General features: G+C 47.6%; 2 protein-coding genes and 1 long non-coding RNA gene across 7 annotated transcripts in view; 2 read left to right on the top strand and 1 right to left on the bottom strand.

Annotated features, from left to right (window-relative positions):
• Window positions 1–5,977, top strand: part of PAK1 (p21 (RAC1) activated kinase 1) — a 78,359-nt gene extending 72,382 nt beyond the window's left edge. For 2 of the 3 annotated variants that reach the window (XM_027741075.2, XM_027741076.2), the window contains exon 15: window positions 686–772. In XM_027741075.2, coding sequence (XP_027596876.1) covers window positions 686–772 — 87 coding nt within the window. Of the gene's footprint in view, window positions 1–685 lie in introns of all 3 variants that reach the window. The other variant, XM_027741074.2, reaches the window with a different exon arrangement.
• Window positions 5,978–8,001: 2,024 nt separating this feature from the next.
• On the bottom strand, window positions 8,002–23,527 carry LOC113998398. Its single transcript, XR_003544434.2, has 2 exons — window positions 23,350–23,527; window positions 8,002–14,409 (listed from the first exon to the last, which is right to left on the bottom strand). It is a non-coding gene; the product is annotated as an uncharacterized LOC113998398 (long non-coding RNA).
• Window positions 13,959–27,472, top strand: part of GDPD4 (glycerophosphodiester phosphodiesterase domain containing 4) — a 38,738-nt gene continuing 25,224 nt past the window's right edge. For 2 of the 3 annotated variants that reach the window (XM_027741084.2, XM_027741083.2), the window contains exon 1: window positions 23,773–23,959. The gene's annotated coding sequence lies outside the window, so the exon portion shown is untranslated. Of the gene's footprint in view, window positions 14,041–23,772; window positions 23,960–27,472 lie in introns of those variants that run through there. The other variant, XM_039380003.1, reaches the window with a different exon arrangement.

Genomic DNA, 27,472 nt, shown 5'->3' with positions numbered 1-27,472 from the left:
GGGTTGGAAGGGACTTTTAAAGATCCTCTAGTTCCACTGCCCCTGCCATGTGCAGAGATACCTTCCACTAGATTCGGTTGCACAAAGCCCCATCCAACCTGGCCTTGAACAATTCCAGAATTGGGACAGCCACAGCTTCTCTGAGCAACCTGTTCAGTGCCTCACTGCCTTATAATCAGATATTTCACTGAAAACCTGGTGTCTTAGTCTGAACTCCCGGTGCAAGTAACTTTACTGACTGGCAGAATGGCAATAGTTGAAAGATCACTTTTTCTCATTGACTTTCCAGTCCTAAAATGTGAGAGATCGGTTATGTCCTGTTCCTTGGAGCAGGAGAACATTTTGACTGCAACAGTTTTGCCTGTTTTTAAGTACCTTGCAACCTCTGTTTTTTTACTGTTTTATTTTTTCCATCTCTGAAGCACATTGCCTTAGGTGATGCTGAGTTTTGCTTGATCTTGAACATGTACAAACATTGGATAATTTAGAATGTGTTGGGTGCAAATCTCTTCATCGCTTCAGGCAAGCCCTGAAATTTTGTGGTGGTAACAGAGCTTCTGGTTTCACCTATTCAGAGACTGAAGTAGGTTCTTAGACTTCATATGGGTCTAGGTTTAGAACAGCTGCAAGGCTTCTGGGGCATGTTCTTAAAAAATTAACCCCTTTTCTTTTTGTTTCTTCCTAGCATCAGTTCCTGAAAATTGCAAAGCCTCTATCTAGTCTCACTCCTCTGATTATTGCAGCTAAAGAGGCAGCCAAGAACAACCATTAAAGTGGTGAAGTCAACACAGTCATCGTGTCAAGACTTTTAGATGTTCATTTCAGAGACTGACTTACCTGCCCCTCTCCCCTTCTGCTCCTTCTTCACAGGGGTGTTCTTAAAACTTTAACTGCCCTGAAGGGTGGCAGAGGTACTGTTCACTGAATGTGAAAGGGCATACAAGAGGGACATGGCTGATCTTACATAGTGAACTGTCTTTCCATCCTCGTGATGGGGATGGGAGGGGAAGAATATTTTGTATGGTTGAGAAGATCTTTCTGAGAATGTCTGAACATGACCTACACATAGTGAAGCCAGTTTGTTTTCATATTTCTTATTGTGTTTATTTTTAAAAATAATGTGGAGCCTTAGACCATGTTTATCTTAATAAATTAAATCTTTTGCTGGCTGCACTTTTCCTGCTTCTGCCAAGCTGCTATTACACCACCAAGGCTGCTCTGTGCTTTGGATGACTTGAGGAGGGAAGGAAGCAGGCAGCAGCAATGTGAACAGCTGTAACAACTGAGAGGGGAACAGAGATGTGAAGGTGTATCTCTCTTGCAGCACTGCTGTATGTTTCGAGGGAGCATGGACAAAGCCTCTGTGTACTTTCTGCAGCCATTGGAGAACTTAATTCATGGATGATCTCTTTGCCAATTTGTGTGAATTGGGCTCCCCTCCCACTTCCTCTTTAGTGTCAACTCAACTAATTAAAAACATCTCAGAAATTTCTGTTTTAGAAGGTAAATCACAGGAAAAAAAATTGACAGAGAGCTCTTTTGAGGTTATTTTATTGTGCTGTGAGGTTTTTTAGAGACCCTTGCCCTGTATGCTAAAGCGAACCGAGCAATTACTGTTCTAAAGATAAGATTGGCCTGCAAAATATGTTGAAAACTCTTGTTTCTTAGAGCAAGTCCAATGGGAAACAAACTCATCATAGAAGCTGCTTTCTTCTTGGAGATGTGGGGACATGAATTTTTTTTAAATGATGGTTTCTTTATGCTACTGATACCTTTGGTTGCTAATAGTTTGTAAAAATACCAGGAAACCTGGAACTACTAGAAGAGGGATTGGTTGTAAACACTGGGCTTATGTTCGACTATGTACTGAATTTTAATAAAACAACTGCTGTGTCTCTTAACTTGGGGCTGGGAGAGAACTGGAGAATTCCTTGTCACCAGGCAAGTCTGTTGGAGGGGCTGTTGCTTGTACGGTCAACGGGCGCTTGAATGTTTTGGATGAAGTAATAGAACCTTGTTTCTTACCCCATCTTCTGTAGTCTTTTGGAATAGCAAGTGGCTCCCAAGGGAGTAACTTTACACATAGAAAAAAGGGATAAAAAAATGTGTATTATAATTGGGGAACCTGCTTTCTATGTGCTGCTTTGGTCATGCATGGGGTGAGTTTAAACTATTCTGGAGTAACCTCTCATCTCTTTCCAAAGCACTTGTGTTGCACAAAAATTCATTCCTTCTTCTTGCTGAGACCTGCTGCTGGCTCAGCCCTTTCCTCCCTGCACCTGGGGTTTAATTAAATATATTTTTCCTATTGGCTCCACAGTACATGACAGCTCTTACATCATCTTTACTGGGTGTAGATAGTTTGTGAGCTCTTTTGCTTCTGAGGGGCCTTCTGCTTTGTGCTGCAAAGTGGTTACTGTTTGACATGAGGCTGAAGTGTGAAGTCTTGCCCCAATCTGCAGCCTCTCTCCCTTTTGTGTATATGTATTTCGTCTCCCTGTAATAGTAAGTTTCCTCTCACAAAGCTTGTATCCAAGGATGCATTCTTCTGACAAAACACTAGAACTGCCAACCTGGAGAGGGATATGATGTATGGAAGAGCTTGACTGATTGGAGCTTAGGTGGAGATTGCAGAAGGAGTGCTATTACCCTTAAATAATTCCCTTTGATAAGGACCTTTGCTTATATTTCCTCTGGAAGACTCAAGATGGCGTATGTGGGAAGAAAAGAATAAGTGGCTAGATATCTCTTGCTATAAAATCATATAGGACTGGTCCTACAAATTTGGCAAATGACTTTTTTTCTGACAGCATTTGGTTAAATTTGATCCACAATGTGTTTAATTTCTCTGATTTCTCTTTAATTCCCTTCTCTACTCCATCCTCTGCATCCCACTGAGTTGAGAACTTAATGCCCATGTGCCCCACCTGCAAGCATGCACTGGAGCTTATGTTTCTGCAGTGAGATTTCTGCTAAATTTCCCTAAAGGTAGAGGGGGTTATTTGTGTGTGTTTTAATAATCCTCTGGATTCTCTATTGCACAATGGAAAGGGATCCACGTGAATGACTGTTTATGCTTCTTACACTGGTGATGTGCTTCTGTCTTGTTGACTTCCACATTGAATCGGTCCTGCCTGGTTTCTGTTAGCTTCTTGAGAGAGGAGTTGCTTAAAGCCTTTCTTTCTCCACTGGGAAGCTGCAAGAGTGTGATGGCCATGCATGTGTGTCATCTTGTCCCAGGCTGTTTTTTCCCCAGTCATGATGGGTGGGTAGGTGGGAAGAGGAGGCGATTGCTACAGTGTGCCTGGACCTAGTTTCCAGTTACCAGACACATCATGTTTTGTTCTCAGAAAATCTTAAAAAAATTTTCTAGCTACCTTGATCTTAGGAGAATGGGATTATTTTTTCTATTTGTTCTGAAATGCATCCTTTCCTTCCCTTTCCCTGTGAGTCGCTTGGCACCAGCACCTGTGTTAGCTTTCAGAGTCCCCTATGGCATGTTCCTTTCTACAGAGGGCTCTTAAATAGCAACTCTCTGACTTAGAAGTTAACCTCTGGGGCTTATTTTTCTGAAAATATCTTGTCTCTGCTGTTATTTGAAAGCAACTCCAACTGCACAACTTCTTTGGTGCCTTTGCGGTTTTTTTTTTTACCCCCTTTCTTTATTAACTGATTCACCTGAGTTGAAACCATTTTTAATCACAGCCCTTAATTATTTATTTGCCTGCTAATATTGAAGTCTCTCTCCTCTATTAGAACATTAAATATTCAGTTGTCTGAGTGTCCTTTTGGAAAACTGGTTTCCTTTTTGAGGGATCTCAAGCAATCCTATACCAGAAATGATTTCACATTCTACAGTTTACAAAGGGCTTGGTGAAGGGAAAGGCTAAAACTCATCCTCTTTTCCTAAATACAGTGATTGTCTTATTTAAGTATCAATTGGTAGCTTCAATAAGACTTTTCCTGTATTTCAAAAATGGGCATTGATTTTTATTACTTCAGCTTTAGGGTGTTTTTTTTTTAAACAAACAACTGATTTGGAGTTCGCTTGGGGCCAAGAGTTTGTGTGTGAGGAGGGTATGGAGACCATGTGGGAAGAAGGCAGATTATTTGGACAACACTCTCAGGCATATGGTGTGATTCTTGGAGATGTCCTGTGCAGGGCCAGGAGCTGGACTCAATGATCCTTGTGGGTCCCTTTCAACTCAGGATATTGTATGATTCAGTGGGGCTGAGAGTGAAGAGGCGGGGCAGGGATGGAGAGGACAGCAGAACTAGCTAGTTGCAGCAGCAGTAGCACACCTTTAGCCATCCCTAAAATGTCTTCATTGAATGGATGTGTTTTCAAAGGACATAAATCTGACTGATGAGTCGTTACAGGTTCTTCACTAGACAGGCATTATGCTCCTACCACACTGCCTTCCCCTTCTAAACAAAAGGGGTGCAGGGATTTCTCCAGCAAGGAGGCTTCTTGAGAAAGGAGGTTTCCATGGAGACAGTTACTTGACTTAAAGTATCTGGTTAGGGCTCGAGAAGAAGCTTGGGGGGTAAACACCATCGCCACAAAAGCCACTGTTTTGCAAAGCAACTGCTGCAGTGTTTTGTTGCCAACTTGATGCCTCTTTTTAGGGGTTGGTTTTGAAAAAGTCCTGAGAATGTTGCCTGGTTAGGAATGTGAGGTGCGTAAAAGCCTGTCTCTTCTTAGCTGAGATCTCTGTTAGTATCCTAATCCATCTGTCTCTCAAAATGCGGCGGGTTGGTGTAAGTAGGGCACATTTGCAGCGGGGTACTGTGCAAGAATGGATTGCAATGGTCTCTAGTAGGTACTTGCTTCCTTAGAACCTGCACTCCTTGGCTGACAGCAAAATTGGTCCAGACCAGTTTCCAAGAATAATATTTGTTTAAACCCCATTCCTAATACAGAGCTTGCATAGTCCATTTGTATGGTGAATGGCAACATCTTCAACGTTAAAATTGTTAAAAGTGAAGCCATTCTCCATTCATCTTCCCACCAAAAAATGAAACTTTTTAATGGCTTCTTATTTCAACTGAGAGAGCCTGTAGATGTATTTTGGGGTTGAAAGCCCAACTGGATGAAGTGTATGCATAATGAATGCTCTAGGATCTCATAGTTTGTTGCTAATGACAACTCACAGTGGCAAAGATGGGATCTTGGGGAAGCAGCTGCCAGCTTTGACAGGGAACGGTCAACAATAACAGAACTGCAATACAGATGAGAGCTGGACAGAAACTTGCTGCCAAAATGGAACCTGCAGGGAGCAGTGGGAAGCAGATAGAGTTGGCCCAAGGGGTAGGATGAAGCAAGGTTTAAAATTTCAGTTACACAATTGCTGAGGAAATTCAAGGAGTGCCACAGCAGCCTGCTGCATCTCAAGGCAGCAGCGTCTCTGAAGGAGGAGAGCAGAAAGGAGCCTAGGAAAGGAAAATATACTAGAAGTGGAGACAGGAGCAGCAACATGGCTCTGAGTCACAGCCCGACAAAATTCAGCTGAAAAGGAAAAGTGGGAGGTAGAATGGAAGAGATGGCCTTGATGTGCCAAGGAACTGAAGAGAGAGGCCAGATTTCATGGGTATGTGAAATGGCAGAAATGAATTTAATTCAGGCTTCTGTGGATGACAAGCAGCTTGTTCCCTTCTGCCTTGCAGCATCGGCGCAGTGTCTTTTTGAGATCACCACTGCTTTGGGATCGTGTCAGCAGCTGCCCAGCTTTGGTCTTTGTTTGTAAAGAAGGCTTTTTGCTCTGACTGCAGCTTTCTGCTGTTGGTAGATGTCTTTGTGTCGTGTCCCATCTGGAAATAAGGGGCTGTTGCAGTTTTAAAATCTGCTGGATAATGTATTTCTCTTCATGCTGTCTTGGCGTAACTCTCCTGTACTGCTGGGTTTGTTTAATGTGCCAGGTCAGCTCAGCCACTTTAAAAATAAAATTGAAACCTTAAATAAAACCTTAATTAATTACTCGGTTCTCCTTGACTTGCTGTTTCAATGCCCCTTGCAGTGATATTAGAAATGAGTGGGGATGCTTGAAGGAGGGGTTGTGTTTCTCTGACCTATTTTAGATTAATCAGATCTTACTTGATTGAGCAAAGTGACTACACTAAAAGCTGTTGCAGCAAGTGTGATTTTCACCAATTATTTTAACTTGTTTGGACACGGAAAACAGACTGGGAACAGGACCTAGACCACAACTTGAAGAGGAAGAATCTTGGATGCTTGTTTTTCTGAGGTACAGCTTGGTCTGGGGCTCCCAGTATGGAGGAGGAAATCAGGGGAGAGTCTGGAATAGGTACCTATAACCACAGCATCACTTTCTTTCAGGGTTGGTGGGATGAGATTAATGACAAGAGCAGGAGGTTATCATCCTACAGACTAGTTTGCATAAGTGCCTCGTTGTCACAGGGAGCAGGAACATCATGATTTGGGGAGATCATCTGCATCACCACACCCCCCCTTCTGCACTTCATCTGCTTGTAAAACATCTGATCTGGATATTTTACTCTGAAGCCTAAAAGACCCAACCCAATGCTGAGAGGACTTTCTGAGGTCATCTAAGGAATGTGGGGCTGAGGAGCAGCAAGAAGCCCTGCCAAGCTGGGTGCTGAGCCAGGTTTTAGAGAAGGCACTGGGAGAAAAGGTAACACCTTGGACAGGGAACTCAACCAACTAGAATAAGATAATTCATGTTACTTCATTAAAATCCCCTCTGCCCAGAACAGATTCTGGAGCTGAAAACTGCTTTCCAACAGCTCCTTTTTCAGGAAAGCCAGCAGAGAGAACCATCTGGTTGGTTTTTGCAAAGATGAGGGGCCCCATTTCTTGAGCAAGATGAATACTGAAGCCAAACTGTCTGGGATTTTGGGTGTAGCATCCCACGTTGGGTGTCTTTGTCCCATTAGATGAAGGAAATCTAACTGGGCTGTCACCACCTCCCCTTCATAGAAACATGGAATGGTTTGGATTGGAAGGACCAATCTAGTTGGTCCTAGACATCATCTAGTTCCAACTCCCTGCCTTGGGCAAGGATACCTTCCACTAGACTAGGTTGCTCAAAGCCTCATCCAACCTGCCTTGAACACTTGCAGGGATGGGGCATCCACAGCTTCTCTGGGCAACTTATGCCCATGCATTCTGCCTAATATCCAGTCTAAACCTGCTCTCTGTCAAATTGAAGCCATGCCCCCTTGTCCTGTCACTCCATGCCCTTGTCCAATTTCCCTCTCCAGCTCTCTTGTAGCTCCTTTAGGTACTGGAAGGTGCTCTAAGATCTCCATGGAGTCTTCTCTTCTCCAGGCTGAATAACCCCTCTTCCTCCAAAGCTTCACAAAGCAGAGTACAAGGCAAACTTTGCTCCTAGTAATGTACCCCCCAAAGTGCCCCTAAAAATACTACTGCATTGGTGTCTGGTGGCTCTACCTCCTGCCCCATGGAGAGGGCACAGTCTGTTTCTAAATAGCTACCATTTTCCATGATTTCTGGGGAGAATTTTCTGTCCTGGAGGCTTCTTCCCTTGAGATGAACTTGGCTGAGCTGCCCAGCAGTTGATGGGAGAGTGGGAGATGTTGGAGAATGAATGATGTCAAGGCTTTAACAAATGGTTGGCATTGATTTTAGTGAAGTATAACTTGTCTGAGGGCTCTTCAGAGCTAAGACAACTTTTCTTGTAGGTGAATTCATAACCAAATTTAAAAATAAATAATTAGTGAAGGCTTATTGGATAGATGAATAGTTTTTAATTTTGGAGTCAGATAACTAAGTCTGAAGATGTACACGAGGTGATGAGGCCCTGTGTTAGACCAGCTGATCTACAGACAGGGGAGCAGGGGAGGAAAGACAGGAAAAAGCTTTGGGGAACACACAGCTTCAGGTCTGAGCCAGACACAGCAAACTGGCAGCTAAATCCTAGTGGGAGCAGTTATTCTGTCTGTAACTGCAGGTTATTAGTTTATTTGGGGGAATTAGCAGTAGAAGAAGCAATACACTTGTAGGTACGACAGAGAAGAGGTGCTCTTTATTACATGCTGCAGGGAAAACTGCAGCTCCTCACACAGAGGATGCTTTGCCTGGGTCCCTCATTTTCAGCAGCACCCGGAAGACATTCAAGTTTTGGTTCTGAAGCTCATTTTGAGGAGGATCTGTCTGTAGCTTGAACACGGTGAGCAGGGAGCTTGCCTGGGCTTGCCTGAACCTTCCCCATTCCCAGGGCTGTGCTGCCCCCTCCCGGCACTGAAGATTCCTTTCTTTTTATGTATCTCATTTTCCACGAGCAACACAAAAAGAAACTTATGTTTCTTTTGGAGGATGAACGCTGGAGGCAGCCGGGGCACATCAGCATGGATAAGGAGATTGTCCTGACATGGAATCTGGTGTGCTGGTATGCCTGTTCCCCTGTGATCACCCCAACTCCAGCTTTGCTCCTCTTGCATTTTGGTGTTATTATCTACACTTACAGGTTTCAGCAGCCTCGTAAGGCAAATGTGTTCCCCTGCCAAGGCCATGAGTTAACGTGTGAACCATCAAGGACAGGCCCTCTGCTCCCATCCCAGCACAGGTCCCTAATGCTGGGTCCTCTGTGTACATCAACAGGGAGGGTGTCTGCCAACACCCTCATGCTTCCTCAGGTCTGGTGGAACTTTCTGGTGGACCAGGGCTGCGCTGACATATCAGTTAAGCCTGGTAAGGGAGAAGGGGCACATCACCACTGCACCACGATGGCTGGCAACGTTGAGAGAGGCTGTGAGGTGCTGCTGAGCAGAGGCTTGTCCCCTCTGAATGCAGTTGGGGTGAAGTGAACAGGACTTGTCCCTCACCCCACACCTTGTGCCTTAAAACCACTAACCTGCAGAAATCTGGGGCTAACAGATCTTCTGGTAGTCAAGGTCAGGGTCCTTCTGGCCACATGTACAGCTGTAATGATGTCCAAGGCTCAGTAGTGCCTGGATCATCTGCCCCTGGAGGGCAGTGGGCAGGTAACAGCCCTCTCTTTTCTCACCAGTGGAGAGCGATATGCACGAAGGGGGAAGGGGAGGGAATCTTGTCTGGCACAAGAGGGGAGTGAACAGGGAGGCAAACTGCTCCCCCCAGCCCCACTCCCTCTCATTCCCCAACCTCATGGCTGCATGAATGGTGAGTCCACTACTTTCTTCTACTCTTCACACTTCTTAACCACATTAGGCTTTAACCCCACCTCTCACTCGAAGTCTTTGTGTTTTGTAGTCACTCTGAAGCACTCCGGGCTTTGGGAATAGCCCAGTCCAGGGATCGACACATAAGTTGTCCTATTTCTTTTGCCACCATGAAGAGTCCATTAGGTTGGTGCCAGCCCAGGAAGGACCGGCAAGAGATCAGTGGTAACACTGGGGCAGAGAGAGATGGTGGCGTCCCCACAGCAGGCACCATCCAGCTCAGGTGTCACCTTGTACCGGGCAGGGTGGGCTGGGTGCTCCCAGGCGTGTGCAAGAGCTTTGGCAATGTCACCACTGGCACTGGTGTGCTGGGGAAGGGAGGTCTCATTGATAGTTGCGCCCACTGACAAGCCTGGCTCTGCTTGCCTGTGCTACCCAGCCATGTGAAGGGTAAGAAGCACCCCCTGAGGTCTCGGGGCTCATCCTGGTGATGACAAGTGTCACTCAAGAGGCTCCATGGTGACAAAGCCACAGTACAAGCAGCATGGCCCAGGCTGGGAGACATGGAACACAGGAGAGTTTTAAGAGCCTGAGTGGTGGGAAACATTGTTGATTGTCCTAAATGGGACACTGGCTCTGTGTCCCCACAAAACTCATTGGGGCTCAGGGGCTCACAGGCTGCTCAGTTCCCTGAAGGGTGGTTTATAACCCTGGGACAGTGGGGGACTTTGCTGCAATATCCCCACTGAGGAGCAGCAGGTGTTCTCACCACTCTGGTGAAGAGAACCATCAGGGTAGTGGCTAACATGGGCCTCGAGATTCACCCACAAAAGAGGGGGATGAGGCAGGAGAGGGAAGCACAGAGCAGCTGCCTGTGTGCTCATGAAACAAAACTCTGACGTGTTTCACTCCTGAGATCTGTCACGGTCCTCCAGCAATGTTTGCCACATTATGTTTCTTGGACACAGAAACATTTGGCCAAGGGACGTTTCATCACACCCTCTTCTTCCTCACTGGTCCTTGCATCTGATTTACCCCTCTGGGACTCCCTTGGCCCCTCAGAGTAACTCAAATTGCATCCTCCTCGGTGCGTTGCGATTCCCCAATTTCTTCCAGGAAAGAACAAAATGATGTCATTTCATAAAGGACAGCCATAAAATATGGAAGAAGGGTGAGAATTGCCCCTTTCCCCCTTTACACACGGCTGTATCAGCCTGGCTGTGGTGCCAGCAGCCGTGGGAGAGCGGGCGGCGGAGTTGCTGCAGCAACAGCTGTGAGAGGCAGAGTTTGCCCCTGCCGGTTGCTTTGAGAACGATGTGAAAGCTCCTTCCATCCACCCAACACGGCTTGTATTTGTGCCGTGGGGCTGGTTCCCCACAGTTAGGCTGTGTGATAAATCCATCTGGCCCTCCTTTACTGTCCACCCGAGCGATGTTGCTCGCTCGGGAACAACACTCAGAGACCCTCACTGAACCCCAGGACTCGGGAGGACTTGCCTGGCAATTCTGCCTACACGAGGTCATTTTTTGAGTTTATATTCTGAAAATAGGGGTAAGCTTTGCATCTGGTGGGCTACATACTCCAAAGAAACTGCCATGTCTTTGGCACAACTTGTTGGGCTTTGCAACATTATCCACAGCCACTGCCATCCTTCAGGAAGGGACGGGAGCATTTCTTGGGACCAAATGGGCTTAAAAATAACTCTGATCAATTCAAGCAGCTGGAGAAGTGATGGTGAAGGAGATGTCCCAGAATGCAGGAGCAGAGTCAGGCCCTGTTTTCTGTGGAGGTTTGCCAGCATTTTGCAAAACCTTCTGCTCCCCATTTGCACGGTGCCTCTGCTTTACCCTGAGTCTCCCCACATCAACACTTTGCAGGAGCTGATGGTCTCCCTGTTTTTGATGCGTCAGAGCTGTATGTCAAAGAGTTCAGGCTGGGAGACGGCAAGAGAGACACCTCCCCCTTCCCCCCGCAGCCTTATCCTCTGGGGCTCGGTGTGAAGTTGATTGTCAACATCTTCATACTTGGACATGCTGCTTGTTGTGGTTCTGGAGGCGTCTCTGCTCTCTTGTGATGGGGCTTGAAGCTGCCCAGGGTCCCTTTCCCCCCCAGCCCATCCTCTGTGCCTCCAGTGACTGACATTTCTACTTTTTGGTGGGATACCACTTGCTGCAAATGGCAGACGCTGCTTGCCCATGGCTGTGGGGGTCTGTGCCAGCAGACCTGTGTCTGCTGTCCACCAGGAGAATAAGGCCTGAAGCTTGGATCAGTTCAGGTCACCTCCTTCTCCCTCCACCTCCCTTATCATTCCTGGAAATGCCATAAACAGTGCCATTTCTGTCATTAATCTCATGGGGATGTTGTTACCTGCATGAGTCACCTGCTCTCAAGGCTCAGCAGCTGTTCTTTGTGCACATGAGCAGTGCGGGGGGGGCGATGGGGACACATGCTAGACTCTTTATGCTGCCAAGGCAGTGTGTTGGGAGAGGGCAAATGTCCTGAACTGGGTAGGATTTAGGGTAGGAGGATGTGAATGTATGTATTTCGCAACAAAAGGCTCCATGGTGGGGCTGGCAGCTGGGCAAGGAGACCATCCTTGCTCCCTGTTTGTGCTATTTTCCCCCTGGTTTTATCTTCTCCTGACACAAACAGAGGCAAAACTCATCGGGTTCAAGGCTGACCTGCCCTGCTGATATCCTTGGAGTGGGTTCGTACAGCACCAGTCCCTTGCAGGCATTTCCTTTATGGGCTCATAAACTCCAAGGCTGGGCTTTCTGGCAGGGCTCCAGCTGATCCTTGCTTGCCCTCAGTCCCAGCTTCTGGTAGGTCTAGGACATTGGCTGGGACACTGCGTGAGGATTTTGTAGTTGAGATAAGCCAGGGAACTCTGAACTGAAGACACTGAACCCAGAGCAACATCTTCCCAGCTGATTTGCTGGGTGTTTGCAGAGCAAACTGTGGTGCTGAAGGCTTTGCATCTCTAAACCCAGAAGAAAGCAAAACCACAGCAATATTTTAGGGCAGAGAAGAGGGATATTTGGAGTTTCTTTGCTTGTAAGGAGGTAAGGCTATGGTTGTGCTTTTAATAACCTTTTTAATTTTTCAGGGCTCTTCCCTCCACTGTAGGGAGCTTTTTTGTGCTGATGATGTTACTCAACCCTGTCCTCTTATCCCCACGTACCCCTTAGAGTTCATCCACAGCTTGAGGATGCAGCAGCTGGAAGAACAGCAGCCTGGGTAGGGATGATGGTGAAGCCCCTTCAAAAGTTTTTTTTGGGAGTGTTGACCCTACTACTGGCTTCAAAGGCAGAGCAAAGTGCTCATGCCCTCTGGGCTCTCCACTCCTCCTCAAATCTTCCAGGCCATCCCCATTCCCTGAGTATGGACCTTCAGGACCTTAGTGTGGCCTCGTGATGAAGCTGAGCTCAACATGGCCACAAATACATAAGAAGAAAAATCCAGTGGATCAACTCAGGAGATTAAGACTGCAGGGTACCTGGAAAAGCTGCTGCTTCCTAAATCTCATTAGTGCCACCAGCCTTCTTAATCTCACCCTTTCCTGCCTTATTTATCAGATTTCCAGGAATCAGACCAAAAAGCAACTAATATTTCTAGAGGCTGTTGAGGCTGACACACAATCCTATGCATTTTTACTCCAGCCAGCTAAGTGTTAGCTGGGAAACCAGCAATAAAAACAGCTGCTTTTACCTCCATGTCTTGTGGTTCCTGCATTTAATTCCAATTCCAATTCCTATTCCAATTCTCCCAATTCCAAAGGGGGAGTGATGTTATTTTAGGACCTAGTGCAAAGTAAGGATTAGCAAGACTGTCTTAAAGGAACTCTTATATGCCTTCTGCTCATCATTAGGTTTCAGAGCGAACCAGGCTGTCATCTCTGTAGCTCATCTTCTAATTAAAAGTTTCTCTTTCTCAAAAACTGCTGGGCCATTATTTCTGGCCTGTTCTTGCTCTCTCTGTTTCCAAGAGCAGTCGTAGAGGGACCCCCTGGTCTGTCTTTTCATCTAACAAGAAAAAACTCAATGTGAGAAACCACAGGGATGAAAAAACTGCACCAGTGGTGTTTCAGAGAGTCCTCTGAAGCTGGAGGGAATGTTTTTTTAGCCTTTCGTGCAGTGAAGAACTTCTATGGAGCAGGAGGAGCTGCATGAGGTTGTACAGTTTCCTATCCTGAGAAACTTTATGGTGGGATTTTGCCTCTCTGAAAGTCCAGGGTGCATTGGAGGTTACAAAACACAACCTGCTTTTGTTGTACTGACCTATCCCCTCTCCCCCCTCAAAGGAAGTTATAACTCTAATAGGATTTAGATATTAAAGGCCAAAACCATGTAAAAAAATAAGTAAAATAAGCAGGTTTTGCACCGGGGTTGCCCACAAATCTGCTGCAGTGGATTCCTGCCTGGGGCTTAGAGCCGTGGAAAATATTTTCATGAAGGAGGTTCAGGAGCTTTAATTCTGAGGGTCAACGATGACACATCTTTCCCAAATATCCTTTGGGATACTTCCTCAAATCCCATCCTCTGGACACCTAATTCTGCCAAGGTGGGATGTGAATACCAGCCTCTCCTGTTCTGGGTGGGTGAGGGATAAATCAGCCAATCCCAGGTTCGTCTTCAAGTCCCTGGCGTCTCCTGGAGCAATGCAGCGAGGAGCTGCCTGTGTCCCATGATGAGATTTTAATTTTTCTAGCCTTGGGAACTGAATTTATTAAGCCTCTCATGGCCCCTCCTACCGTGGGAGGGACGGCTCCAGCAGCCTCCCTAATACCGGGTGTCACACAGCGGTGCCACCATTCGAGTCCCGGAGTGTCACAAGCAAAGGACACAGCAATCCAAGTGCAGCGGAAAACAAAAATAACCCCTCCATGTGCGTCACGGCAAGGTAAGCTACTTCTCCTCTCCTAACTCTCAAAGATGCTCCTGCCTGCTGAACTTCATCTCTGCCTGCTCTTTCCTGCTTGCCTTGAAAGTTATCACCGAGGTGGAGGGATTTTTATCACTTTTCCTTTGTTATCTTTGGACTTTTGAGTGTGTTTGTTGGGATGTGGCAGCGGGTTATCGATCCGGCTCTCGCCTGGGTTGCAGTGAGAAACAAAGCCCAGGGAGCTGGAGAATAGGGAGAAACGGTAACAAAAAGGGAGGGAAGGGGGTGATTTGTGAGCAGGGAGGTTTCTGGTGTTTTGCTGCGGAGGAGAAGGTGCTCGGCAGTCCTGCTTCACTTGGGGTCCGTGCTGGATAAGTTGGCTGTGACCTGTTAAGAGGAGAAACGGGAGCTGTGATGAGCCGTGAGCGGTGGGTGGCTGGTGGGGTCGCTGTAGCCGGGGCAGTGAGGAGGGAAATGTCGGCTGAGCATTTGCAATTCTTGGGATAAAGGGCTGTTTCCATAGTAAAAGGGAGAAAGGAGCCTCTCTCTTTCTTCCTCTGAACTCGCCTAGCGTGTGAACGGGGAGGTTGACTCGATAACAAATAACCCGTGAAAGGGTAACATCTGGGAACAGCTGTAAATAATCAGGACCTGGTTAGAAAGGCTGGAAGCAACACTATGGTCCACCATCTGCCCCGCCGCTGCACATCACACTGAGAGTTGTGATGGGCAACTCTTTGGAGAGCAGTTCGGTTCGCAGCTGAAAGCAGGATTTGGCCCTGGCTTTAGTATGCTGTTGTTGTCCAAATGCTTCCACATTATCTGTAGGTGTAACCACAGTTAGCAATGAAACAGGGGAATTTTCACTTCTAGGAAAGAGTGAATTTTAATTCAGGATCAGGCACTCAGCTGATGTGAACCTGGGGACCGGCACCGGGCCAACTTTGAGTTGCGAAGTCCAAACTTTGATTAGCTGGAGGTCCACCCACTAGTGCACATGACCTTCTCTTCACTTCTACACTTTCTTTGGGAATCTTGACCTCACAATGTAGCATGTCTCAGGACTTATCCCCTGATAAATCCTAAGAGGTGACACCAGGTAGAAGGACAAGAAAGACCAGAAATAATTTCCTACAGCTGCTCAAGGCTTTTAAGCTGCATTTAACGACAAAAAAAGGCATAATGTACCATGAGACCAGCTGGATTTTAATTAAAAAATGTTCTGAATGTGAAGGGAGCCAAAGCTGTAGCTTCTTTTCTAACTTTGATATTGAAATGTTTAAAAGGTGTGCAAGATTTTCAGGGCAATTTGAAATCCTTGCAGAGAGTACAAGCACAAAACTTGTTCTCACGACCAGTCTTGTGACTTCCTTATTCCATGACACTGGACCAAGGAGGTGACCAAATGGTGTCTTTTGAGCTTTATATATCACTTGTAATGAAAATATAGTTTTTTAGATTTGGTGCTTGTAGCTTGTTGTGAGACTGCCTACATCTCAAAAGGTAACTCTGTGAAAGTTGTTACTGTGCAGCTTTGCTTAGTGTGATAAGGTATCAGCCAAAATAAAGGAGAAAGTTGTTTCAGATTTTTTGTTTTGTTTTGTTTTTTGGTTTTTTTTAGAAGCCTGTGGCAATTTGACAGTGTGCTCTTCGTTTCCTTGCAGTGTGGAAGGCCAGAAGCCCTCCTTCTGGCAAACCTTTCTGAGTTACCACCCATCAGCTGAGACACACGTGCTCCACTCTGGAGCAGATCCTGCTCAGTGGCACAGCCCCAGCTTGGTGGCTTTGCATGGGGGACAGGAGGCTGCAGGAAGCTCTGGGGTGGTTATTCCCTGTAGACTGCAACACCATGCACATGTGCAGCAATAGCCTGGCTTTGGTCCAAACCTGATTCCATGTCTCGGGATATTTTGCAGGAAGAGGTCTGTACCTCATCTTGGAATGATCTCCTATGTTTTGGCTTGTAGAACTGCCCCAGAGACCCCTGTGATGTGCAACAAAAAGGGGTCTTGGGCTATGTTTTTGATGAGCAGGTAGGATAAAAAGTTGGGAAGATCCTTTGGATTCCAGGTCTTACTGAAAGGAAAGAAAGGAGCTGGTTTGGGTAGAGCAGCATGGAGACATGATTTTGATGGACTCTGGACCATGCCTTCATGGCAGGATGAGTCCTGAGGGTACACAGTCTTGGCTCCACATTGCAACCTCTGCTCCAGCTATGGACACATTGTGTGAGGGAGCTGAGCAGCCTACCTGCAGGTGCTCATCTCTTCATCACCTTGTCCTCATCCTGGTCTTCACTTGCTGGACACTGCTTTTCCAGCAGCATTCAAAAGAGGACCCACAGCTGGCTGATTTTTGGTGGCTGAGGGCCTGGCATTTTAAAAAATCCCAGTAAAAGGAGGCTGTCTGTGGGTCATGTTCCCTGTAATTCTCCTCACCAGCAGGACATTGGCATTTGCTGCACTTTTTGCTGTCTCCAGGAAAACAGGAGGGAAGAAGAAGCAGCAGTGGAATTTAGTGGATTGAACAGGAAGATGCCCCTGCCCATGGCAGGGAGCCATGGGCAGGGACAGTTGAACTTGAAGGTCCATTCTGTGATTCGTTGATTTTATGAACACACCCATGTCCTGGTCTCATATTGGTCCTATTCTCCTGTCACTGTTTGCCTTGCCAGTCTTTGTGGTGTCCCCAGGGAACATGGGGCATGATGAGAACCTGCTCTCAGGGTCAGGCTTGACTCTCCATCCTCCTGGCCTGGGTTCTTTCTGATGGTTGGGCAGTTGTAGTCTATGTGAATCCACAATGCAGTAGCAAGAGAGAGAGATGAGAAACCCTGTCCTGGGACTCATCCTCTGTAGGTCTGGTGCTAAGGGAAGCCTCTTGGGGCCACCACAGTGTACCAGCTCTTTTCTTTCATCAACAGTTGCATGGAAAGGTGACAGAGTAAGAAGTTAACTGTGATGGTGGTGCGCTATAATAGCAGCAGGCAGGGAAATAGGGCAGGGTGGGGTGGGGGAGTGTGTACATGTGTGAATGAGGTTGTGGCTGCTGCACATGGGGGCCGTTTTGACGTCAGCTCCAATGTTGGGTGTAAGAAGAAAGAAGCACATATCTGCAAGCAGGGCACGGGATGGGAGCAGCTCGAAGCATCACTTTATGCCCACACACTCAGGCTGGAGTCTCATTGCTTGTGCAGAAATGCTTTAGAGTCAGTCCTTGCCTTACTCTCCTGCTTCATTTCCTCTGTTCTCCAATGCAACTGTGAGCAATTCCTTGTTTCTCCAGCTTCCATCTGCTCCAATTAGGCTGGAAGCCCCTGGATGGTTTTCAATCCCCGAGACATTTGTACAGCACTGAGCCTCAGTGACAATTACAGGTCCGGTCCTCTTTGCTGCCGCAGCCCCGGCTGCCGCCACCATTCCAGTCTGGTCCTTTCGGCAGCTGCTCTTAATCACTGACCTTAGTTTGGAAGGTCTCCAGAGCTGGAGAAATGAAAGACACTTTGGAAAATGGGGAGGGGGGAATTGGCAAAAGCTGTTGCTTTTTAAAAGACTACTTATTTCTTAAGATGTACTTGCTACTGATTAACCTTTGCTCCATGATTGCTTTAATTGATTCATGCCTTAAAGCTGTCAGAGAGGTTCTGTGGGGTCATGGTGCCTCTTAAGTGCTCTCTTTGCCTGCAAAGCTTTTAAGAATGTTTTGGTTGAGCAAAACCCAATTCTTGCAAGAAATGCAGGTGAATGATGTTAATCCTTTTACCTTCTCCATTCCCTAGATTTTCCTGCCCTCATCTTAGTGCTTTATTGTTGTGACCTCTTCCTTCCCTCCCTGCTGCCAGTTGGCAACCTACTACAAAGCTGATGATGTCCCTTATTCCTCTGCAATTCATCATGAATGCTGTTTGAGGGTGGGAGGGTTGATTTTTTGGCTCTTCTGTGAGAAAGAGGCACTGAGGGGTTGGGAACTACTGCCTGTTGGTGTCTTACATGTCTTACAGTCCTATGGGACCGCCCATGGTCTCCATGACTGCTTTAAGTCACCCCATGTGCAAAATTTCTGTGGCTGTCTTTGTATGATAGCAGGGATAGACCCACAGGAAAGGGGGAGATAACCCCCTGGCAGTTGTGCCCTTCTTCTCTCCATGCAAAGGTGCAGAAGTTCCTTGAAGTTGAGCTGGCAGGGCCGAAATGGGCTTGCTGGGTTTAAGTGATGAATGGCCTTTTGCTACGGGCTGGGTTCTTGCCCTGGCACTTTGGAGGTGGTGTAAGGCAGTTCATCTGTCCTATTTAGACATCTGCCCTTGGATGAGCTGAGTTGTGCCATATCTCTTTGCTGGCTGTGCTGGGCAATCAGTGTGACCACTTGAAAACAAAGGAGGTGGTGTACAAGGCTGATGAGGAGTGGCTGAGGGGGCTGTGGATGTTTAGCCTGGAGAAAAGGAGACTGAGGTGGGACCTTAACGCTCTCTACAACTACCTGAAAGGAAATTCTGATCAGGTGGGGGTGGGTCTCTTCTCCTAAGTAACAGAATGAGAGAAAATGGCCTTAAGTTGCATCAGGGGAGGTTTAGATTAGATATTAGGAAAAATTCCTCATGGAAAGGATGGTCAAGCATTGGAACAGAATGCCTAGGGAGGTGGTGGAGTCACCTGGAAAAACTGTGTAGCTGTGGCACCTGAGGACATGGTTTAGTGGTAGGCTTGACAGTGCTGGATTAATAGTTGGACTTGGTGATGTCAGAGGACCTACCTATTCCAATCCTAGTGATTCCGTGATTCTAACTGCTCTTCCAGGAAGACCAACGGAGGAATGAAAACACCCACCCCAAGCTCTGCATCTAAATAAATCACTCCTGTCCTCCAGGATGCTGGGATGTGAGGGCTAATGGGTGCTGATCCAGCAGATCTGACTGGGCTGTGTGACCTGGGCCCTGAGACGGTCCATCAAGGGTCTGCCCATGGGTTGTCTACACTGATCTTCTTGCCTTGCTTAAACAAACTCCATGTTTCACATGGATGAAAATCAAATGTGCCACACAATCCTCATCTGCTGCTCTTGTTGCACTGTTGGCACAAATCTAAATTGGGAAACTGAGGCTCTGGGTGATGGCTCTGCTGAGCCCATAGTTTGAGTTAGGTCAGGAGATTTGTGTGCCAGACTATCCTTTTGCTCTGAAATGAGTTCCAAACTTTTCTGACATGGCTTATGCAGAAATATGGTAGTGTTTAATTAGCTGGAAGGGATTTTTCTCTGGGAACAGCAGAACCACATTCTTATGGCACAAAAATGGACTGGCCCTTATGCATTTGGATACTGTCAACTAAATGGAAAAATTTCTGGCTGGTGACATGGAAAGCACCCTTTCCTCCCTTTTCTTTTCCTTCTTGCAGGGTGTTTTGCTCCAAGGCTTGAACTTTAACACCCACAGCTTGGGGGAGGGCCAGAGCCGGTGTCTTCATTGCAGTGGCCATCCAGGGCCCCTGTCCTTTGTCCGGGCTGAATAGTGCTCTGCAGAGCTGTTGGGCTGAGGTATGCGATCTGCAAACCTCTTTTCTTTCCCCCTCTTGGCTCAGAGGCAAAGTCTTCCCTCAGATATGATGCTTGTGGTGGTGTGCAGCCCTCGGTGGGGCTATGGGGCCAGAGGGGGTCCCCCACGCTGTGTCCCAATCTCCTCGTCTCTGCTTAACAGCAGGGCACAAAGAGCTGCTTAGGCATTCCCAGGAGCAGAGAGGGACCCAAGCCAGGGCATGCTGAAATGCACAAAGTAGGATTTATCTTCAAAGAAATATTTCCCTCCTTTCTGAGCTCTTTTTATTTTTTTTTTCCAAGGGATTTATTCCTCCTCCTCCCCTCCCCAGGCAGGCTTTGAGGCGTGGAAGCACTTTTTGCCTCCCCACAGTGGCTTTTCAATGGTGGGAGAGTGACTTCTTAGAAAGCTGCGGGCCACCCAGGGGCAAAGCCCGGGGCTGAGCACGACTGCACGCTTTGCTGCTGGTGACATTGCACAGCCATGAGCACGGTGAGAAAAAAGCTCTCCCCTTCTCCTGTTGACCACGCTGAAGTGCGGGGAGCAGCATTGCACCCCAAACTCGTCACGTTGAGTCTCTGTTTTCAGGCTTGACCTGGAGGTATGAGCTCACGGATGCTCCTAATTCCCTCTTTGTGTAGGAAGGTGCGACCTAGGCATGGATATCTCACTGTGGCCATCTGGGATCAACATCTGGCTGGGTGATGGAAGGTCTGTTTGTGGCCACAGATGGAAGGTCGCCGTTCCCGATCCTTTTTAGGGCTAATTTCTGCCCCTGCCTACCTGTACTGCCCAGGGGAAGGATGCCAGCTTCCCCAAAAGGCTCTCTCCTTACTGGAGGGGTACCCAACACTGAGATAACAGGTCCTATAACCCAAGCTAATGTGTTATATATGAAGTATATGAAGGACCTCAGGGTCAAAACCAGGGAAGACTCTGCTGAGGGGTCTGGCACCAGCAGGGCCAAAGATACCTGGTGTCATGCTCATTTCTGCAATGCTGGGAAAGTGCCTATGGACCCAAGAACACCTGGATCAGAATATGCCTGAGTCCAGCCAAAGACACGGCATTTGTGAAAAAAAAATCTTTCTCCACCTCTTCTTTTTCTTCCTTATTTTTTTTAAAGCGACTATTCAGCTTTATTCAAAACACTCATTTTGCTCCTTGCAGGCTCCTATTGTAGCACCGTGAGACCCTTTTACAAACACAATTATTTCCCTTTGACTGTTTCCACATGAAGCTGAAAGCATTTGTATAAAACGCATTGTAAATGCTCTGAGGCTTGGCCAATAATTTCCTGGGCACACATTTGTTAATGTATTCTGCAAAGTGCTTTGAAGATGAAGAAAACCAGCTGTGATTTATAATGATGATGAGTATGACTAAACAAGGTTTCTGCAAGTAGTTGTGGATAATGAGCTATCCCTGGGGACTGGACATTGGGTACAAACATGCGCCAAACACAGAATCATAGAATGGTTTAAGTTGGAAGGAACCTTAAGACCATCGAGTTCCAACCCCCCTGATATGGGCAGGGACACCTTTCACTAGACCAGCTGTAGTGGACAGATTACAAGATGGAGTCTGCTCCGCCATTGTCTCGAGCATGGAGTTAAAAAGCCTGGATGCCACAGCTAGGCTGCTGCAGGAGCCGAGCTACTTGCAAAAGCTCCAGGAGGCACCTAGCAAGCAAGCAAAGGCAGGCAGACTAGCAAAAAAAAAAGATAAAAAGTTGTTACAATAAAAAAAGGCAGCAAGGACTTACTCTCCCAAATAAGATATTCCAGGAAGATCTTACTTGGAGACTGGGGAACCAGCCAATGGACACTCAGGGCCTGTCTTGGTACCAGGCGAGCTTTGCTGGGATACTGGTGAACTGAGCAGTGGGCACCCAGGGGCTACCACGAGGAGGGTGTTTAGGGCCGTGCCTGGGGACTGCTGGGGGGGTTGTTTGAGGATTGCTGCGGGAGCTGCTGCCACTCTGTTACCCTGCCGGTTCGGCTCATTCCTCAGAGGATACAAGGCGACCAGGGAAGAGGCCCAGCAGAGAGAGATCTACCAGCTTGCAAGCCAGCAGCATTTCATGGTGGTGGTAACTCCTGCCCTGTGCTTTTAACAGTTACCCTTAGCTTTCCCCACTTTTCTATATTCCTTCTTTGTCTCTGCTCTTTTGTGTTACAAAAAGTTGAATTATCATTTTGGGATCCAGCACCTGGCCTTATTTGTGCCTTAATCTCAACTATGGGAATGTTTTAGAACCTAGTTCCCCTCTGCATCTAAGTGGATTGGAACACCAGGTTGCTCAAAGCCTCATCTAACCTGGCCTTGAACCCTTCCAGGGATGGGGCATCCACAGCTTCTCTGGGCAACCTGTGCCAGTGCTTCACCACCCTCACAGGAAAGAATGTCTTCCTAATATCTAATCTAAACCTATGACTGAGCAGGACACACCACCTATTTCCAGCACAGCTCCTGTTGTGTGTCCTCTGTGATGGGAATAAGTCCCTGTGCAACTTTAATAGATGCAGGATTTTGGCAGTATTTGTTTGAAAAGGGCTTGATCATTTGTGTCTGTTCAAAGTGTGGTGGGATGTTCCAAAACACAGGACATGAACCTTGGTGGAAACCCCTCCATATCTTTAGAAACCACAGCCACTACATGTTAGAGGTGTAGTGCAAAAATGGAACCGTTATTTCTTGTTAACCCCTCCTACACCTACTGCTGTTCATTGTTTCCCATGTTAAGCCCTGTTGGTTTTTTTGCTAATGGCTGTGTTCTCCATCTCAAGCCAACAGCTTAACAGTGCATGAGACGTGCTTTGCACACGTTTGTCCCAGGCTGTACGTACCCCCTGGGATTCCACAGAGAAGTAAGGTATAATTAGGGCTTATAAAGAAACTGTTGAAAGTCTTAGTGATAAATTATAATTATCATCTGCCGGGGAAAAGATATAGGGTATATCTTCTATCAGAGATTATGACTATCTCTACTTTATTTGATCCTTTTTAATTTCCTATGTTAAATCTCATTAATTTCCTGAAGAGAAACTGAAGGCAGATGATAGTCAAATAAAAGGGATCCTGGAGTGGGATCCAGAGCCTTGGGCAGACTCTGTAAGGTAGAAATGCAGGTTTAGGAGATGGTCTTTGCTGATCTTTTTTGGCTAGTGGCGAGATGTGTGTGCAGCTCATGGTGATTGTGATCAACCAGCAGCTTGCCAGGAGGTTGTTTTTATTCCTTTGCTTCTGTTGGTGTGGTGCTGTGGAAGAGTCCCAGGGGAAAGGGCAGGAAATGATGCCCTAGAGAGTGGTGGGATGGCACAAGAAATTTCCAGGCTAAGGAGCTGCAGATGCTGGAGAGGCTCAGCTCAGGCTCAAGGAATCTCCCTAGCATGGGGTTCGCTTTCTCTCCAAATCCCTTGGAAATAGTGGCATGGGCAAAGTGGGCATCACTCCTTTCTCCTGCTTTCCTACACCATCAAGATTCTCAGGACAAGCTGGCCATGCAGGTGCATGGTGCAGGTGAAATTACCATCTCCATGTCCCTCACATGACTCCTGTCACCTATGTAAATTTTTTTCCCCCAACTCTCTTCTTGCAGTGGACTGCAAAATGTGTTTGTAATATCTGGAAAGAGCCTGCATCCAGAATCACAGAATGGGTAAGGTTGGATGAGACCACAGTGGGTCATCCGGTCCAACCTCCCTGCTCAAGCAAGGTCATCCTAGAGCACATTGCACGGAATATCATCCAGATGGTTTTTGAATATCTCCAGTGAGGGAGACTCCACAACTTACCTGGGCAGTCTGTTCCGGTGCGTGGTCACCCGCACGGTAAAGAAGTTTTTCGTCATATTCGTGAAACTTCCTGTGCATCGGTTTCTGCCGGCTGCCTACTGCTCCACCAAGAAGAGCCTGGATCCATCCTCTTTGCACCCTCCCTGCCCACATTTATACATGAGTTCTGAGGCTGAACCAGCTGCCTGCGCTGCAGCGCCTCAGCTCCCCGCCCGCGCAACTCTCCCCCCCCCCCCCGCGCAAATCGCCGCACGAACCCTGGAGCAAACTGCACCCCCCGCGCACCCCCCGCGCATCCCCCGCGCATCCCCCGCGCACCCCCCGCGCACCCCCCGCGCATTCCCCGCGCAGCCCCCGCTCGCTGCCCCGGGTCCCTCGCGCTCCCGGCAGCGGTTTAAAACTGCCGCGGCGCTCCCGGCCCCGCCCGCTCCTCGCCCGATCGGCTGCCGTGAACTTCCCGGCCCTGCCGAGGCTCTGCGCTGCTGCTGCTCGGGTGTCCCTGAGCTCGGGAACTCCCCCGTACAGCCTGACCTGACCCTCATCCCCGGACGTACCTCGGTCGCCGCTGCTGCCGCCTCGTCGAGCGTGTCTTACAACTTCTTCCTGCGTTGTAAGATGTTGTGTGGGAGAAACCTGGGTAGATGCCGGGGAAAGGAAAGAAATACTTGAAAGACCCAAGGGAAAAAGCTATAGGACAATGCAAATTTGGCTGCTGTAGCTGTTTATCCCTTGAAAGATGAATGCTCCAGCCCTAGAGCACCCAAAAAGACACGAGATTTTAATCCTTGCTCATGCACTGGCCTCTCAAGCAAGCTCCTCTCTGCAGTGCTTTCAGCGTTCAGGCTGTGTGGCTGAATATGTTTCCTGATTTTTCTCTCCTTCTCCTTCCTCTGTCATCCCCCTCGGCTATTCCCCATGTTTTTCATCACTCTCTGTGAAACAGTGGGAAAGGAGCAGCTCTGTCTGACTGCCTGCGATTATGGGAACTCTTATCTGCAAGCAAACAAAGTCTCTGTTTGCCAGGGAAAAACCTGAGGTTCCTGGGGTTTATGGAGCAGAAAAACATGTGTTAATGCTTTCATGGCTCACTTGTGAAAGAGTCGTAAACCTCGGTGCCCTACTGATGCATGTTTTCCTGCTTACTCTTTGCTCCCATGGCTTTCCCAGTGAATGGATTCATTTGCTGTTTCCCTTCTCTAGCTATTTAACTTTTCCTGGTAGAGATGGGCAGGAATTGCAGATGATCTCTGAGCTTTAAGAAAACTGTGCTTCAAATCTAGATGCAAGCACTGTGAAACCTCTTGCTAAGTCCTGTCAAGGACTGAACTGTTTCAAATCCTAACCTCCTGTCTTTTGGCCTCTGCATCTGCCATTTGTTTCAGTGTTGTTTGACCCTTAGGTGGTTGTTGGGTCCAGTTACTGGGGTTTTATCTTTCTTAGGATCAGATACTTGTGAATTCAAACTGTGCCAATATTTGATGTGGTCTGAGGCACTGCAAAATCAGCCAGATCTTGGGAGAGATGTTGTTATGGCTTCTGAATGCCTTGTCCCAGCTGTAACAGCAGACTGGTATCTGGTGACCAAGGATCAAACTTGGAACTGTGGGTCATGGAGAACTTGAAGTGTGGCTGAGGGGAGGTTGTGTTAAATGAAGCACAATTACATGAGAACATGGAGATGGACCCAAGGGCAGGAACCAGGGAAAAGATGTGGCGGTAAAAGAGGAGGAGTGATGTTTGTGTGGAAAGACACAGATAAAGAGAAGAGCAGAGTACCTGGACATATGAATAGATTTTGAGCTGAGAAGCACCTTTCTGACTGTCCTTGTGTCTGTCTTTGTCTTCCTCATTCTCGCATGGGACTTGCCATATTTCTCCTGGACTTCTCTTGGAGTTGCCACTGGACTGTTTGCTGATACCAGCAACAGCTCAGTGTAAATGCATCACAGACATATGAATCTTGCAGAGCTGCAGAGGAAGATGAGCTCTTCTTAGGAGTCACTGCCTTCAGAGTAAAGCAGCCGAAATATTTTATGAGTTGTCCCTGGTCTTCCCAATCCCTGTCAACTCTTTTCTTTGCATCTCCACACAAGCATCACCTTTTGTCTAGTGCCTCGAGCATGTCTTGTGCTTCGTTCCTCAGAAGAGACCCAGCAGTCTCCAAAGCTATGGGGCAGAGTGGCTCAAAGGCTCCCATTTGCTAGATGAGCCCTCTGTATGCCCAGAGGGAGCAGGAGAAGCCTCAGATCAAATCATGATCTGGGGCTTGGAAGGGTGATTTCTTCTTTGGATTAGAGCTCACTGATCCCAGTAGATGTGGTATAATGTGTTTAGTGGTCTCTCACTGGTTTCTGGTTGTACTTCTGAATGCACTTTGCAGGTGACTGCAAGGTCTTTTATGCATAGCCATTTCTCTTTTGAACAGGGGACAACTTCAGCCACAGTAGCTCTCATTCCCTAGTCACACAGAATCACAAAATCAACTAGGCTGGAAAAGATCTCTGAGATCATCAAGTCCAACCTTTGACCTAACACCACCTCGTCTACTAGACCATGGCACTAAGTGCCACATGCAGTCTCTTCTTAAATACCTCCAGGACAGTGAACACCACCTCTCCAGGCAGCCCATTCCAATGTCTGATCACTCTCTCTGTAAAGAATTTCTTCCTAATGTCTAACCTAAACCTTCTCTGGCACAGCTTAACACTGTGCCCTCCTGTCCTACTGCTGGTTACCTGGGAGAAAAGACCAACCCCCACCTCGCTACACTCTCCTTTCAGGTAGTAGAGAGTGATGAGGTCTCCCCTGAGCCTCTTCTTCTCCAGGCTAAACAGCCTCAGCTCCGTCAGCCTCTCCTCATAGGTCTTGTACTCCAGTTCCTTCACCAGCCTCATAGCCCTTCCTTGGACTTGCTCCAGCACCTGAATATCCTTCCTGAACTGAGGGGCCCAGAACTGGACACAGTACTTGAGGTGTGTCCTCACCAGAGCTGAGTACAGGGGAAGAATCACTTCCCTGGTCCTGCTGCCACACTGTTCCTGATCCAGGCCAGGATGCCATTGGCCTTCTTGGCCGCCTGGGCACACTGCTGGTTCATGTTCAGCTTCCTGTCAATCCAAACTCCCAGGTCCCTTTCTGCCTGGCTGCTCTCCAGCCGCTCTGTGCCCAGCCTGTAGCGCTGCAGGGGGTTGTTGTGGCCAAAGTGCAGCACCTGGCACTTGGTCTTGTTAAACATCATACCATTGCTTCAGCACATTTATCCGGCCTGCACAGGTTTATTGCCTTTGTGGGGTGCTTTGGCCCTTTGCAGGCTTCAGAGGAGCAGCTGGGTGAAGTAGCTCTGTCTGTTGGGGACTGGGAGAGCAGGGAAAAGGTCTCCGGCAGAGAAGAAAGGACAGGGCAGGAGAAGAGGGACAGAGGGATGCTGTGCCAGCAGAAGGGAGAGCCCAAAGCAGAGGGCAAGTTACAACCTTTCAGTCTCTTGATACTGAAAAGTCTTACTGCCATAGTGATACTGCTTGAACAACAGAGCCAATGGGGGTTCAGGGGATGCCAGACAGAAAGGTGTTTTGCTCTTCTTTGGCCAGAGCCAGGGAGAGCTTTTTGGGAGAGCCAGGGGTTGGTGGAGGGGGTTGTGGACAGGAGGTTGTGTTCGTCTCTCCCTCTTTCCCCAGCCTCCTCTGCAATGAAGGGTCCCTTCCCCAACAACCCCTGGAGTTGGAAAGGGGACTTGTTTGGAAAGACTAAGGCAGGAGTTCATTAAATTCTAATTATCATGATGTTATAAGTACTTTGATGCGTAAATGATGTGAAGCTGTGGCTGCCTCGTCCCTGGAAGGGTTTGAGACCAGGTTGGATGGAGCTTTGAGCGAAGGTGTCCCTGTCCATGGCAGGAAGGTTGGAACTAGACGATCGTTAAGGTCCTTTCCAATCCAAACCATTTTGTGATTCTATGATGAAACTGAAAACACCTTTTCTGTGCTTCTGGGATAGAATCCAGGGTGAATTATTTAAGCATTCAGAAGATCAAGGCCAGATGATGTTTGATACATGAGAGAAACTGGATGCTGCACGTATTGAGTAGCCTGTGCTATGGGTAAACAGGTCTGTCCAGGAGAGACTG

This window comes from Pipra filicauda, unplaced genomic scaffold (assembly GCF_003945595.2).
Source record: "Pipra filicauda isolate LSUMZ 115617 unplaced genomic scaffold, ASM394559v2 scaffold183_size1465899_pilon, whole genome shotgun sequence".
Taxonomy (NCBI): domain Eukaryota; kingdom Metazoa; phylum Chordata; class Aves; order Passeriformes; family Pipridae; genus Pipra; species Pipra filicauda.
Note: the sequence above shows the minus strand (reverse complement) of the source record. Positions and strands in the feature narration are given on the sequence as shown.